General features: G+C 43.8%; 2 protein-coding genes and 1 pseudogene across 3 annotated transcripts in view; 1 reads left to right on the top strand and 2 right to left on the bottom strand.

Annotated features, from left to right (window-relative positions):
- On the bottom strand, positions 1 to 6177 carry LOC310784335 (aldehyde dehydrogenase 1A1-like; the record flags this gene model as incomplete). The annotated part of the gene is made up of 13 exons (XM_083645351.1): positions 1 to 73; positions 303 to 377; positions 806 to 963; positions 1174 to 1338; positions 1437 to 1621; positions 2507 to 2609; positions 2853 to 2966; positions 3164 to 3292; positions 3754 to 3815; positions 3895 to 4024; positions 4273 to 4413; positions 5027 to 5131; positions 6028 to 6177. 13 exons carry the CDS (start codon positions 6175 to 6177, stop codon positions 1 to 3), a joined length of 1590 nt encoding a protein of 529 aa, XP_083501477.1.
- A 3407-nt stretch (positions 6178 to 9584) lies between these two features.
- LOC310783405 (45 kDa calcium-binding protein pseudogene) lies at positions 9585 to 10646 on the bottom strand (annotated as a pseudogene). The gene has a single exon. The product of its transcript is annotated as a 45 kDa calcium-binding protein pseudogene (transcript).
- A 5853-nt stretch (positions 10647 to 16499) lies between these two features.
- cyp1d1 (cytochrome P450, family 1, subfamily D, polypeptide 1) overlaps positions 16500 to 16789 on the top strand; it is a gene marked incomplete at both ends in the record, with an annotated part of 8736 nt that continues 8446 nt past the window's right edge. The window contains one exon of the mRNA XM_083645350.1: positions 16500 to 16789. This exon is cut by the window's right edge and continues 1 nt beyond it. Coding sequence (XP_083501476.1) covers positions 16500 to 16789 — 290 coding nt within the window.

Here is a 16789-nt window from a genome sequence, read left to right as displayed (position 1 = left end):
TTACGAGTTCTTCTGAGAGATTTTGATGGTGACAGCCTTGACTTCAGTGTACTCCTGAAGAGCATACTCCCCCCTGAAATAAACACAGACTATGATCATTACAGATAAAAGATCCATGCAATATAGACAGGTTTCCACCGACTAGATTAGCCATCTACCAGTTAGGTGCCACTGTTACAAATACCAACTTATGAAACATCTCCTATGCTGGACATGCACAGAATGACAAACGGGTAAAACTGCTTACTAACATGCCATACCTGTCATAAAACAGAGAATAGTGCAATGATGGTATCACTCACAGTTCTCTTCCATTCCCCGACATCTTGAAGCCACCGAAGGGACACTGAGCACTCATGGCATTGTAGCAGTTCACCCTGCAAAAGAGCAACCAGCATACAAAGACTGAATCATACTGTATGACTTCAGGAAACCAACATTGGGGTGCATTCATTAGGGCAGAAAATGGCTGGCACATAGAATATATATATATATATATATATATATATATATATATATATATATATATATATATATATATATATATATACACTGTATATATTTTTAGCACACGTCTCTACAAGAGTCTATGGTCAACTATTAATGTTGGCCACTCTGTACTCAATTGATTTTCACTTTGAAAATCTTGTCTAAAAATAATTTTAACAATAAAGGCAACAATGTACACTTAACATTCATTCCGGGTACGATCCTGGTTGCAACCCTTGCCAAAAGGCATGTAGTGTGCTGGAGAGTGAAACTATTATTTCAACGACCACTTGATTAACGAGGATCTGCTCCATACCAGACCATGCCAGCCTGTAGAGCAGAGGAGACTGTGAGGGCCTTGTCGATGTCGCTAGTGAACACTCCTGCTGCCAGGCCGTACTGGGTGGCATTGGCTCTCTGGATGACTTCCTGCACGCTACGGAAACACAGGATCTGCTGCACTGGACCAAAAATCTGAGAAGGTTGGATGGAGACAGAGAGAGAGAGAGGAGGGGGGGGGGGGGAGATATGGATGAAAGTGAGACAGAACAGTTAAGACACAGATGATTCATTTGTTGTACATACCTAGTGTGGCTGTGTGTGTGTGTGTGTGTGTGTGTGTGTGTGTGCGCGCGTGCGTGCATGAGTGTGTGCATGTGTGTGTGTGTGTTGGGGGGTCTATACCTCCTCCTTGGCAATGCGCATTTCATCTGTGACATTGGAGAAGACGGTGGGTTGGATGAAAAGTCCCCTCTGACCCCACGGAGACCCTCCACACTCCAGCGTGGCTCCCTCCCTCTCTCCACTCGCTATCAGCTCCATTATCTTATCAAACTGCTTCTGGTCAATCTGGAGAGAAAAGTCTCAGTCAGAAGAAGTAGAAAACTCCCTCTTTTAGATCCATACATCTGTATTGTGAAAGGCCAACACTGCAATCATTTTAGTACCTGTGGTCCCTGGTCCACTCCTGGCAGCAGCGGGTCTCCCAGTACTTTGGATCTGGCCATCTCCACACTGCGGCGGACAAACTCATCATAGATGGGCTCCTCGACGAACACCCTGGACCCAGCCAGGCAGCACTGGCCCTGGTTGAAGAACAGACCGCTGTGGGCCTGCTCCACCGCATACTCTACTGTGAGACAAATGGCCAGATTACGTTGCACCCCATTTGCTATTGCTACCAGTGCAATTGAGGATTTTTCAAATGTAATAGATGGCCTTTTAAGTCACATTTTAGATTAGCGGCTAGAAAAATCTCTGAGCTTTTAGAATCAGAATCACAATCACTTTATTGCCACAATATGCAAGTTACATATGAGGAATTTGTCTTGGTGCCTGCATGCCATACAGTGACCAAGTCAACACAAAAAAGACTCAATATTGCTAGTGCAAAAGATCGTATATACACAATGTGCTTAAGTGTGTGTGTATGTACATTAAAATCAAGTATGCATTAAAGACCCACATGAGTTCATATTCCAAAGCAACCTGTGTCTGCACAAAATCTACACGACATTAGCAGTCAGAGTTAGATCGGCATTAAAAAACGAGATTATATTCCAATATATGAGTCCAAGCTCAGCCTCAGGCCACGCTCTTCTGGGCATTCCAGTCTAGACTGAAGACTAAAGGTGATCGACTTTCTCCATCCATCTCTACAGCCTCTGGAAAGACCTGCCTGACAAGATCAGGCTAGCCAAAGCAGTGTCTCCCTGTAAGACACTTTATATTAGGCTTGCTTTTACTCATAATATAGTCTGTATTCTATTTTTATTTGTCTTTTGTAAAGCACTTTGTAACTCTGTTTTAATAACTGCTCTATAAATAAAGTTTATTATTACAGTATAGAGATGTCAATGTTCATAATTGTGATTGTCGCCAAAGAAGGAGTAGAGGTTGGGGAAAACAAATGGATCAACATTTGCATACAGTAAGGGAACTTATATTAAGATCTATCTCATTTTCACATCCAGCAACTACTGTAAAAACAAACAAACAAACAAACAATAATACTCACAATCACAGTCAGCAAAGACAATATTGGGGTTTTTGCCACCCAGTTCTAGTGTGATTCTTTTCAGGTTGGTGTCTCCTGCTGCCTTCTGGATGAGTTTCCCAACCTGGCAACCAATGACAACAGCATAAAGCACACAGGGTGAAAGAGCTACGCAACATAATTAAACCTGGCAAAAATGAGGTAACAGACACTATAGCAATCAGTGCTAACACTCCAAAAATCAAGTACTGAATAGAATAGAATAGAATAGAATAGAATAGAATAGAATAGAATAGAATAGAATAGAATAGAAGTTTTCCAAAGGGAACATCTGTTTAATTTGATGTTTATTTCAGTAGATACTAACGGCAGTTGATCCAGTGAAGGCTACTTTGTCGATGTCCATGTGGTGGGAAATGGCACAGCCTGCTGTCTGGCCGTACCCTGGCAACACGTTCACCACACCTGGAGGAAAGCCGGCCTGAACACACAGAGGGAAGGACACAGACACACAATAACTGCTGCATCTGTTCTCAGCTTCAACCAAAGGCATTTTTTTAGAGCAGTTTACTTTTACAGGCAGGTCTTTGCAGCTTCGGATTACAAGCTTATTGCTCTAGTCCACCTGTTCCTCCTTTCATATATTGATGTGGAGGAGAGGCAATAATGGTAACGAACCTCTTTGATGAGGGCAGCCATGTGCAGGGCTGTGAGTGGGGTCTGTTCGGCAGGTTTGATGACTACAGTGTTTCCACAGCACAGAGCCGGGGCGATCTTCCACGCAAACATCATCAGAGGGAAATTCCACTACAGAGCAAAATGCATCCACATGGTCGATTTACAACAGGAAGTAGAACTTAGATTCGATAATGTCTCTTGTAAGTATAATTTATATTTCATAAGCATGACAAATGGCTTTGATCTGTCTTTTTTTTTTGCAGAAGGTATGTTCAGTACACACAGTATTGGTTACAGTAATAATCAGTTTAAGGCCATAGTTACATTAAAGTGATGAAAGTGTTTACATGGTTTGAAGTAACACCATTTGCCTCAAAAACCTGGATTTATGTATTTGTTCTCACACAGCATGCTGCCTTTATGGATCAACCTTCTCTGTGACATTTCTGTCAACGCACACTGAATGAAAGTAATATATGTGTTGAAATAACAGTTTCTATAGTCGAGAGTATTGCAGTATGAGTATGAATATACATGTAAATGCACCCAATCTCCATTTCTTTTCTATTTATAGTATTTTTTCTACTCACAGGAATGATCTGGCCACACACTCCAATGGGCTCATGTCGTGTGTAAGTGAAATACTCTCCATCTGAAAATTATTTTTTGCATGGATATTTTTAAACATAACAGCTTGCATGTTGAAAGTAACTGAAAAGGAAATCACTCACCTATGGGGATGGTTTTACCATGGATCTTGTCTGCCCAACCACCGTAATATCTCAAGGTCTTGATTGTGGCCATCAGGTCTACAAAGAATGCCATGAGAAACACTTTCCCAGAGTCCAGAGCTTCTAGTGTCTAGAAATACAGTGAAACACACTAATTACTATACAAAGGCCAGATCTATTACCACTGGCATCACACACTAGTTTCTGTAGTGTGTGTGTTCATATGTGTGTACTGTATGTGTGTGTTCATATGTGTGTAATGTATGTGTGTGTGTGTGTGTGTGTGTGTGTGTGTGTGTGTGTGTGTGTGTGTGTGTGTGTGTGTGTGTGTGTGTGTGTGTGTTTACAGTATATGTACTGTATGTGTGTGTTCCTCACTGCCAGTAGTAGCTGATCTCTCTCCACCAAGTCAGCCAGTCTGCTGAGCAGGTGACCGCGGTCCGAGGCATCCAAGGATCGCCATGGTGACCCCATCTGGAAGGCAGCTCTGGCACCCCTCACGGCCTTGTCTACATCGTCCTACAAGAGGGTGGAGTTGACGTGGTCACTTATACAAACTGGTAATACTTTACAATAAGGGTCACTAAAAGGGTTAGTTCATGCTTAATAAACATGAACTAACCCTTAATCAACAGTTAACTAATATGTCTAGTAATCTAATGGTGTTCATTTTAACTAGGTATTAATTTATGTATTATTTAATAGTTTAGTCAATGGTTATAGGGTTATGGTTAGTCAGAGGTTAGGGTTAGGGTTAATGCTGAATTAACCAATGCTTATTCATGCTTATTAAGCATTAACTAACCGTTAATTTAGTGAGGCCTCATTGTAAAGTGTTACCGACACACACACACACACACACACACACACACACACACACACACACACACACACACACACACACACACACACACACACACACACACACACAGACACACAGAGACACACACACACACACACACACACACACACACACACACACACACACACACACACACACACACACACACACACACACACACACACACACACAAGAACATTCTGTACACACTACCCACACACTATTATGATATTATATACGCAAATTCCTCAGCTGCTAGTACGGAGGCGCAACCCCGATCAGTTGACTTACTGCGTCGGCCTCCTCCACTTCACACAGTAACTCCGCTGTAGCAGGATTATACACAGGGATCTTCCTCCCGCTGCAGGACTCGTGCCACTCGTTGTTGATGAACAGCTGAAATAGGAATGATGCTGATTATGATTCTTCTATCATCATCTCCGGCTGGACTCAAAAGCAGATCAAAGACGGCCTGGAGTAATGTATCAGCTGTTTGCCGGTCTGATGAAATTAATAACAGGCATTGTCATTTTGCTTGCTCTTGATATTTTTATGACATGCATCTGCAAGTTGTAAAGCATGTAGATTAAAAGAGAAAAATCCAGGTAATTACCTTCAGCAGTAACCAAACTGATAAAGGCCCAGTAAATATTTTACCGTTGTCCTCTTTCATGTTGTTAAAACCAGACTCCCATTCTGCTCTCGAACAGGCTACTAATTACAAACCGACACAGCATATTTTCTCCTTTGGACACAAACCATAAATACTAAATTACTACATCATTGGTGCACAATGCCCTATTGAAGGAAAGGGGGAGCATGAAGGGACTAACAACAGGTTGAGTCACCCAAATGTCGACTGAGTCATAAAACTCAGGTGCGTCTCTACATACATACAGGTTCAGGATGAAAAGAGAAGTGTTAACTGTATTATGCATTTTTGACATTTCTATACTTTTTTCAAATTCTGACATTTCACTTTTCACAGTTAACAGTGCCATGGTAACAGCTGAGACAGCAAAACTCTCCCCTCCTGGGATTGAGTAACATATTATAACAATTGTGTGAGTCGTGTGTAACTTTGTGTGGTAATCCAGGTGGACTTCTGTACAGTATCTTTTTACAGTGTTCCTTTGCTGAGAGCCTAATTGCCCTCTCGGACAAATGAAACCTGAACCAAACTGGACCTCTGTGATTTAATGCCGCTCCACAAACATCCCTCAGCTTTTGTTGGATTCGTACTGCTTGGACTCTTTGCCACTGAGTTCACTGGTTCTGGGTTCACCAATCACCTTAGTGTATTGGATGGGGAGGTCAGGGATCGGCATGGGCAGGGCTTGAGTCTCAGGTCCACCTGGACGTCTGAGGCTCTGGTTTGGTCCCTGGTGACTGTGTCCATTACCAGGCTGCTTCTGGTGGCCGTTGTCGGGCTGGGAGCTCATGTTGACCTGCTTTCCTTCTGGAAGAGACACAAATGGAAAGCAGTGTGTGTACTGTACTTGTGTCTGTGTTGTTGTGTCTGCGTGCGTGCTTGTTAGCGTGCGAGCATGTGCAACTGCGTTGTTTACCCAAGAAACAGCGCTGCGCTTGATTACATTAATGGAAATGTGGATCACTGAGTGAGAATAGGTCCTTCGTGTTTTGTCATAACCCTGTGCATAAGATGCCATCACATCCCTTTGGAGCAGAGAGAAGCTGTGCCAAATGAGGGTTTGGCATTGTCAGTGGGGTAACACCACGGGGTCAAGGGTCACGACTGGCACGGTAAAGTCGGGCTGGCTCCGAGCTCTGGACCGGACTGACCTCATTAGACCAGAAAGGATCTGATGACATTGCGGTGGCGGAGGTGTGCTTGATTTCAATTGAGAGAAGAAGAAAAAAGCTTTCAGCTTGGTCAAAATGTACTCCACAAAAGATGAGTCAAGCAGTTATTTGATAATTAGTTATACAGGGAAAACTACTGGTTGTTTCTGCTACTATTCCACACACACACACACACACACACACACACACACACACACGCGTGTGCATGCGCACGCGCACACGCACACGCACACGCACACGCACACACACATACGATTTTATTAATTAACATAAATTTGGTTAACTGAAGGCATCAACTTAAAACATCTCACTACTTTCTATTAAATGAATGTGTATTCTGTTTTTTATCCTTATATCCTCACTAGGTTTGCAAATTTCTGACAGAGAAATTATAGCCTATAATTTATCATAGCCTAATTGGTTGATATTTAAACAAAGCAAATAGTTCACGTGTTATACTGACAAAAAAGGAAATAAATGAATCATTTAGCCTATACTATTTACAAATGCAGTTTAATTCTGTGCTGATTAAGTATAACTTTAAGACAATTTTATCCAGATTATGCTTTGACTGATGGTGATAGCATTAGCCAGAGATCACAGACAGCTACCTTAGTGGCTATTCCCACATCAAATATTTCCACATAAAATGTTGTCTGCATGACTTCAAACAAAAAGTAAGCTACTGGGTGTCATTACCTGGTGAAGTGTCTGCAGTCTGATGGGTCTCCACTCCAGTCACGGGCATGATGTCTGTCAGCTGCTCTGTCTGTCAGCAGTGCTCTTTATATACCTTCACAGTTCACTCCTACACACTCCCGCTCCTTATGGGAAGCAGTAGTGTCTCCATGGGTCCCGCGCCGCCCGGGGCCCCCGGGGCACGCGCTAATCAGCGTTCAGACGGAACCAATCCCCCACGTGCCTCCTCACCATTCAGGCGCGCGCACCACTCCGTTTCTTCTGTGAGTTTGTCATGAAACGAGGTAGGCCTATGCCATTATATAATACTGGGCTAGCTGTTTTTTCTTTGTTTATTTGTTTCCCATACATTTTTATAAGCAACCCATCCTCTTCATCCACACCCTAAAATCCAAGAAGATGAAGGCTTGTGATGCTTTTGTGATGATCTATTCCATCCACCAAGTCTTCAATCCACTGATAAGTAGCCTCAGGTTAAATTAGGCCTACTTTTTGCCCAATAATTATTAATTAATAATAATAATGAAGTAATAATAAATAATAATGAATTATTCCAGCTGCTTTCAGCTAGCCAATATTGCCTCCAGGTTCAGTCTTGATTGTGCGTTCATCCGTTTGTCTGTCTGTTTGTTAGCAGGATTACGGAAGAAACTACTGGGCCTAATCTTATTTTTTGTTAATCTTGCACTGGTGGGCAGGCCAGCAGTGGGCAGCTTTCTTGTTACAGCGCCCGGGGACCATCTCCAAACATTGTAGTCACTGGTCAGATGATGATCTTCTGCAAGTTTTTAGTGGGGATCCATACCATATGGAGTTTAGTTTAGTTTAGTTTAATTGTTTATTTAGACGGGACAGTGCAAAATTAACACAACAACCATGAAGCAGATAGTCACCTGGAACATAATAAGGGTGTAAAAATTGCCGGATTTAGCACGAGGCTAATTTCCATCCGTTGTCCCCGGATTAAACACTCAGATTAAGATTAGTAACATTATTACTAGTTTGAAAAGTAATAAAGGCACACTTCAATTATTATACAATACATATACATTTGTTGTTATATGTACAGGAATTACCAGCAATACAATACATATACATTTGTTGTTATATGTACAGGAATTACCAGCAAGACAAACAACACAAAACATAACAGAGACAGACATAGAACACATACAAACAACAAGAAGAAAAAAAGGGGGGGGGGGGGGGTGTTGCGAAAGGGGGGGTTGGGGGGGGGTTGTTTGCAAAAGCGGGGGGGGGGGGTGTTGCTGAAGGCGGGGGGTGGGGTTTTAGGGAGGGAGGGAGGGGGGGTTTGGGGGAGTGCGTGCGTGACCGTGTGATTGGCATATGAGTCCTTTAGGGTCCATGTGTATGTGTGTTTGTAAGTCTGAGCTCCCTCCTGGCTGATACACAGCGGTTGCTATGGAGATAGCCTCGATCTTCCCCGGACCCCGCATTAATTTTGTCAATTGCGTTGAGAGACCAGCTTAATATCCATATAATCCATATTTGTAGTTTCGAAGAGACAAGTGCAAGATTGGCTCCGGGTAGCAAGCAGAGAGATAGGGAGAGGGAAAGGGAGAGGAGGAGAAATGCGACCGCCTCCTTTGAAAGCAACACCTGGAGGAAAAGGACATTGTAGTTCAAAGCTTCTGAGGCTGCTTTCTAGGGAACGATTGCTTTCGTTCCGTTCCGTTCCGTTCCGTTCCGTTCCGTTCCGTTCCGTTCCGTTCCGTTCCGTTCCGTTCCACACCCGGAAACGATTGGCCCCGCTCCTCTCTCCCCCGCTGGTCAGCTTTCACATTACAATATTTCTTGCGCGCTGGGAAACAGAACAGAGTGCACTTGGGTTGGCTTTAACACTCGCAAGTGTTCCATGCCCAGTCACGCCAAAGCGCTCCCCAGACCACCTTTTCAAGTGGATCCTGTCACGGTTCGGAATGGAACGCAACGTTCACACTCTTCAAAATGTTCTGAAACTGGGGTCAATTTGGGGACTCCTACTACTAAGCTACTCCTACTCCTAGTAACCGTGCAGTCCTTAGCTTTCAGAGGGCAAAAGCAGTAAGTGAATTGGCCATAGCATTCCAGAGATATTCCATGTAACATTCATGTACACCACTTAAATTAATTGAGGTTTGCCGTAAAAACAACAGATCCTGCAGTACAAATAACTGACCTAGCTGTGCAAAGTCCTCCTCACTACTGCACTGGGTAGGGAAAATCTAGAATTGGGTGAAATTCCTCATGAAGAAAGGAAATGTCAGCACGCTGTCCCATGCTTTACTGGCTGGAGAGGGGAGGTGATTCCAAGAGGGGTTTGTCCTCAGAACTCCTGGTGGACATTCCTGGGGTAGTCTATGAGCTTGGTGCCCATGAAGTATTTGCTGTACTTCAGAATCTCCTCCAGCTCCAAGTTGTGATTCTGGTTGTCATCTGCCACGGCGATCAACTCCTTGGCTTCGTTCAATGCGCTGTACTCGTCCAACGGGTCTATGTACACCTCCAGTTCATCGATGGTTACAATGCCATCATGGTTTGCATCAATGACATCCTCAAAGTCCTTCTTTTTCTCTCGCATCCAGTTGTCCTCATTGTCCTGAGCCTGCTTGTTATCCAGAGTGCCTATGGGTAAGAAGAGGAACTCTGACAGTGTCAATTTCTTATCACCATCCTGGTCTAGGTGACGAACGATCTCCTTGGCCATGTATTTGAGCATGCGTCTGCTGTGCTCGGGGTGGAGGAAGGACAGGAACTCCTGCTCGTTCAGCATCTGGTCAGCCGTGGGGTTGTCAGCCTGGAACCAGCGGGTTTTCAGGGTTTCCAGAAGCTTCTGAGTTTCCTCATCTACTTTCAGATCTTCATTATTTTTTATTTTCTCAGCAACTTCTTTGTCATTCATTCCTCTTCTGGCCAGAAGTTTGACCCTGTATTCATCCCATGTCACGAGACCATCTCCATCGGGGTCAAGTGCACGGAAGCTCAACTTGTTCTCCTTCATGCTCTCCTGGAAGTGCTCCCATGTCTTTTCCATAATCCACCGCTGCATCTCCTTGGGACTCAAGCTCTTGTCTTTGTTCAAATCAACTTTGGTGAAGATGTCAATTAGCTTCTTCCGGTTCCTCCTTGGCTCAGAGGCCTCCTCAAACTCCTCCCTCTCTTTACCCAGGAACACCTCCTGATGGAAGTCCTTGTTGAGGTGGCCGTCCATCTCCATCTTCACCCCATTCAGGTGGTCTGGCGGCAGAATCTCGTTCTCATCCTTGCCGCTTGGGTTCTTATCTTTGAAGGCTGGCCGTGCATGGGCATCCATGGTGTGGAGCAGGACATACAGAAGCAGGGACACAGCCACCAGGTGCCTGCAGCACACTTGCCTCAGAACAGCCATGATGGTTATTGCTTACCCAGGTGCCCTGTCAAGGCAGTTCAAATGAGTGAGATAGGTAATGAGAGACGGCTAGCTATAGTAACCTAGGCACCAGAGCTGGCTGCTGTGAGTCGTCAGAGCTGCTTGTCGTAGCTTTCTATAATAAGTGATGTTATCAGTGATGTCATCAGTGATGTCACTTGAGCAATTGGGATGTCATCAGTGATGCACAACTGTGTTGTCACTCAGGCAGTTGTGATGTCATCAGTGATGTCACTCGAGCAACTGTGATGTAGTATGGCGCCTAGGTGGGTGGGCGCTTCTGGCTGTCTGTCAGTTACGATTTATATATATATATACAGTATGTATATATATATATATGAGCAATTGTGCATTGAGTGATGTCACTCGAGCACTCCATGATGTGATCAGTGATGGTCACTCGAGCAATTGTGATGTCATCAGTGAGTAAGTGGGTTCTGTCTGTTTGTGTTTCTCTGCGATTTGTGTCCCACATTGGATGATGTCATCAGTGATGGTCACTCGAGCAATTGTGATGTCACTGATGATGTCACAATAATGGGTAACGCTTTATATTAAGGTTCTATTAATAAGTGTTAATTAATAGGTAATAAGGCTCTTATAAGGTGCTTATTAACACTATTATTATGTTAATAATACTATATAAGTGTAAATAATCTCATTATAAACATATTTATTGGTAGCTTATAAGACATTTATAATCACTTTATAACCACCTTTACTAGCTGGTTTTGTTGCTTTATTAAGCTTAATAAATAGTTTGTTATTACCTTATTAGCAGTTAACTATGCACTTATTAACAGGTAACTATATGCTTTTTGCAGGTACCGGATCTAAAGTGAGAACAGTGCCTTATTAAGGTTAATAAATCCTTTATTATGCACTTATTATGCTGCCTCAATAGAGGCAGATGTCTGAATGGCCAAATGGCCATGGGGAATGATTCTGAGAGATGTGTGTGGTTCACTCAGGGTTTTGTGTCTCTAAGAGGGTCAGAATTGCATGATGGGACAAAAATGCAAATTAAGCCTCCCAGAGCCTTCTAAACAGCCAATAAGAGGTTTTTCTTGAATAACTCTGGAACCGACGCTTGGATTTTCATCGCTTATCCAGGAAGTGAACATGGGCTCATGAGGTACCTGCAAAAAGCATAGTTAACTATTAATAAGTGCATAGTTAACTGCTAATAAGGTAATAACAAACTATTAGGCTTAATGAAGTAACAAAACCAGCTAGTAAAGGTGGTTATAAAGTGCTTATAAATGTCTTATAAGCTACCAATAAATATGTTTATAATGCGATATTAACTGTATATTAATTATATATTAACACTTATATAGTATTATTAACATAATAATAGTGTTAATAAGCACCTTATAAGAGCCTTATTACCTATTAATTAACGCTTATTAATATAACCTTAATATAATGCGTTACCCAATAATGTCTATGACATGCGAAGTTGAGCAGTTGTGCACTGACTGACGCACTCAAGCACTCCATGATGTGATCAGTGGTCACTTGAGCAATTGTGATGTCATCAGTAAGTGATTGAGCAATTGTGCGCTGCGCATGCCAATAGGGCAGGCGTGCCACGCAGCAGCCGAGCTGAGCTGCAGGCGAGGCCGTGCAGTGGCCGAGCTGTGTATCCGACCATGCGCAGCAGGCAATGCAGGGCGGGCGAGCTGCAGGATGGGCAAGGCCGCGCAGCGGCCGAGCCTAGGAATCGCGCGTGCGTTGTTCTACACGCACTGTTCTACGTAGGTACCTAGTATAGGATGGGTCAAATACAGAGGATATATTTCCCCATGGGGATTAACACACACACACACACACAAACACACACACACAAACACACACACACACACACACACACACACACACACGCACACGCACACGCACAGACACACACACACCAGATGCATTCAAGAAGCACAGACATTGGGGTTTCCTAATTGGTGTGACTGTATTATCTCCATCACCTTTGCATCGATCCAGCCCATTTCAAGCAGCAGACATTACAAAGTAAAAAGAACTAGGACTATACTAGGTGTATATTGCAGAGAATATAGAGGCAGCAAGCATAATTGGGAAGATGTTTGCTTTGATAAGGGGCCTCCCGTTGCTTCGCTGTCTCCCAGGAACAATGCGATCGCATAACTTTGTCTGGTGCGCCTTCATTTTGATCTAGGCTGTCTGGAATGACAGACATCCCTTTGAGATCCCCTGGGACAACATCACCTCTGTCATTAACCCTTGTTAAACAATGAAAAGCACCACATAACTTGCTTCGGGGAGTGTTGCAAAGCACTTGGGGAACCATCTTCCCATACTGCTGTCTGTGTTTTGTTATACAGTACAGTAGCTCACATGGAGTGACAGCAAGGTGTTCCTCATATAGTACTGTATGAAGCCAAGGTGTTCCTCATATAGTACTGTATGAAGCCAACATGTTCCATAGTACTGTATGAAGTCAAGGGCTTTTGCTCAGGTATATGCATATATGATGTCATCAGTGATGCACAACTGTGTTGTCACTCAGGCAGTTGTGATGTCATCAGTGATGTCACTCGAGGGGCGCCCGAGAGCGGCGAGGCATTATAGACCTGAAGGCTGCTGAATCTTTCTGCTGCCTTTCAAACTTGAGTGCAATGTCCTATATCGCCACGCCAAAGAGAACAGAGGTGGAGACAGGCACGTCTTCTTCTCCCAATTTGTGTGAGATTCAGCCAGAGGTGTCAGTGTGTGACCACGGCGTAGCCCATCACTTTCCCTACATCCTGAACCATACGCAAAAGCATAATGTAGGGCGAAGTCAGTAGCTTTTCTCAGCTCTGTGTACGTGTCTGGGGTTTCCGTTGACCTGCAAGTTTCCGTAGGAAGGCCGCCTGGTGCTTGGAGGATGGTCAAGGTGTCCCGCGGCCTTGTAGGATTTTTCAGCCTTTCAGGCTTTGGAAGGGAGCTGGGGCTTACGGGTTGAGGAGGAGAGGTGAGCACCCACAGAATCCTACAGAGGTGGAATAGCCAGGTAGCCCAGCGCCGGTTTGGATGCAACAGATGACCAGCCCATGAAGGATTGAATGGCCGGGGGACCTTGACTGGTCAACGTCCGTTAAGTTTAGACCATTGTAAGGGCACTGCGTCATGTTTTCGCCACTAGAAGGGCACTCGTTAAGATCTTGCTGCTCTAGGTCACATCATTGTAATTTATTGGAAGAAGGGGAGGGCACTCAATATTTTTTCCCCATCTGAAGTCCAGCTAATAGGGCACTTTCTCTCATTTTCGCCAGGCCAGAGGGAACTTTAGCAGCGTTTTTTCAACCATGGGGGTATCAGTGGGGCCCCTTCCCTGATTCCGCCAGTGTTGCCAAATGCCTGCACTATAGAGAAATGACATATCTATACATCCATCCATCCATCCGTCCATCTGTCTTTCCTGTCCATGCACATGTATCTATTCCTTCGAGGTGTTGTGCATCAGTGGGAAACTCACTGCTATTGGCATATTATTACTATTGGAGTGGTTGTCTTTGCAGTGTAAAGTGTCCACATGCCGAGCGTGTGTGCATGTGATTTTAAGAGTGTGTGTGTGTGTGTGTGTGTGTGTGTGTATGTATGTGCATGTGTAATTAACTATGTAACCTCTGCCTTAATGCATTCATGTTTGAATGTAAGAAACACATTATCCTGCTAGCAGACTCTTCAGCATCTAGTCTAGCCTATTGAGATATAATATGACTTTTCTATGTCGATTGCCCCACAGAATGTGTGTGTGTCTTGGTTCCATCTCCCTGGCAGCGCTAATGACAAGGCGGTGCGGGCGGCGCGCCTCGGCCTGCAGAGGGCACCACCGGGTCAAAGGAGCTGTCGCTCGGCCTGACAGCATCGGGTGTCCCATAATTGAGCCTGAACTAAAGCGACCGCTCGATGGAGAGGGAGAGAGATGGAACGAGGGGAATGAGATGGAAAAATAAACAAGATATGGGGAGAGATGGAAATGGAAAAGCGAGTAATGAGCGAGTGGGTGGAAGAAAGGAAAAAGAGGGAAGAAGAGATAAGCAGAGCAGGAAGAGAGAGAAAGAGAGAGAGAGAGGATGGGGAGAGGACGTGAAGAGGCAGAGAGAGAAACGGTGGCTTAAATGAAACAACAAAGTTCAGAAAATGTACATGTAGCCCTAATAGTTTATCATAAGCATAGGACAATTTGCATTGGTCTTATGATGGTAGATCTACAACAAAACACTCCAAGCCATATTGTTTTTCATATAAAACACAAGAATCTAAGTATAGAGCAGATAGATCATCTTCAGTGATTCAGTCATGACTTTCAACCATTGCCTTTGCAGAGTTGTGAGCCAAAATATCACAAATGGTGGAAGTCAAGTGCTTAAGCATAGCTACTCAATTTATGTATTAGAATTGGAAATAATGTCAATAGTTTGACAACCCATTTTAAAACAAGGGGGAAATAAAATATACAATAAAACTATTGCATGGTGTCAAGCTCGGAACATTTTCTCTCCCCCTTACTCATAATTTGTGTATGTATTTTAGATTTTGGTGAATTAAGAGGCTGATTTGTACTGTTGGAGGCAAACTACATTGACCATCAGCATGGGCACAGCTGACCCCAATTCAGATTGCATGATGGCACTTGACAACGGGTGATGGTCCAGAGTCAGACAGACTAGAAAGACTTAGTAGGCCACCTTGTGACACATTACAGGAATTACATTAGTCTACTCATTAAAGCCCTAAGATTACGGATCTCGATACACTTTGCAAGGTCGACAGTTGACTGAATGTGTGGCCTATAATAAATCTTTCCAGTGATGTTTTCACTAACTGCACCGCCTTACAGTGACAATTCACTGATACGTCAGTTTTCCCTAACGACAAATGAATGTAAAATACAAATCTCACATGTAGCTTTTCATAGATTTAGAAATACTTGTGAAATTATAGATGGCATTCATAAAAAATACCAAGTGACCAAACCATATTTTGGATATGGTAGGAATGTATTGTACAACGTACATATTTTGTCATCCACATGTAGTAAATTGTTTTTGTCTCTGAACAGATTTGGAAGTATGTAAAATCTTTGTGCGCCTTTATTTATTTATTTATTTATTTATTTATTTATTTATTTATTTATTTATTTATTTATTTATTTATTGCAAGATGCATCATCCTTCATTAGCAGTGTGCAGGCCATTTGTGGGTGGGTGGCCTATTTTGAGAAGAAAACTACTGGAGTGGACGGTCCTGGTTTCCGCACAAATGGGGCAATCCAGTCACTGACTCCTGTGGTGCTCACCCTCCACCCCGCGCCAAGTTTCTCACCATGTGCACATCCATCTATTCTGAGAGGGCGGCCGCTCCCTTTGCAGGGGGCCCAGCTGCTGCTGAATGGGACGTCCTGCCTGGACTGGGTGCTATCCTCTCCAGCAAGTTCACAAGGACCAGACCACATACAGTACTGCTGACCACTAATGCCTGGTGAGTGGTCTCTCTCTGATTTATAATCCCAAAGCTAGAGAAGATAGCCTACTGTATATGCATTGTGTGCCTTCTACCTAAACCTCTGCCAAATTGTTTCTTTGTTTCTTTGTTTGTTTCTTTGTTATATAATTTATTCGTTCTTCTATTGATGATGAAAATATGTTACTTGTTAAAAGAATATTTCAACACCAATCACATTTGGGGGGGCAGAGTGCTTTTCTCAGAGAAGCTTTCTCCTCTATCTCTTTATAGAGCTGTATCTGTTTCCTGGTTGAGTCTTCCCCATCTCTCTCTCTCTCTCTCTCTCTCTCTCTCTCAGTATCTGGCATGATGAGACTGACTTTTGGGATCCTGCCCATCAAGGAGAGCCCCTGTGTGTCCCTGTCGGGCGTCACTGTGGCTCTGTGTCTCCTCACCCTCCTCCTGGTGGCCCTCAGGGGTCGTAAGGGCCACAAATCCCTCCACGGGCACCGGCACCTGTCCCAGCAGGAGCAAGCGAAACAACCCCCGCCTCCTGGCCCCACGCCTTGGCCCCTTGTCGGTAATCTACTACAAATGGGGGACCAGATCCATCTCTCCCTAACCCGCTTGAGGCTGCAATACGGCGATGTCTTCAA

The sequence above is a fragment of the Poromitra crassiceps genome, assembly GCF_964638095.1.
Source record: "Poromitra crassiceps genome assembly, chromosome: 10".
NCBI classification, from domain to species: Eukaryota; Metazoa; Chordata; class Actinopteri; order Beryciformes; family Melamphaidae; genus Poromitra; species Poromitra crassiceps.
The sequence above is the reverse complement of the archived record's forward strand: the minus strand, read 5'-3'. Positions and strand labels throughout refer to the sequence as shown.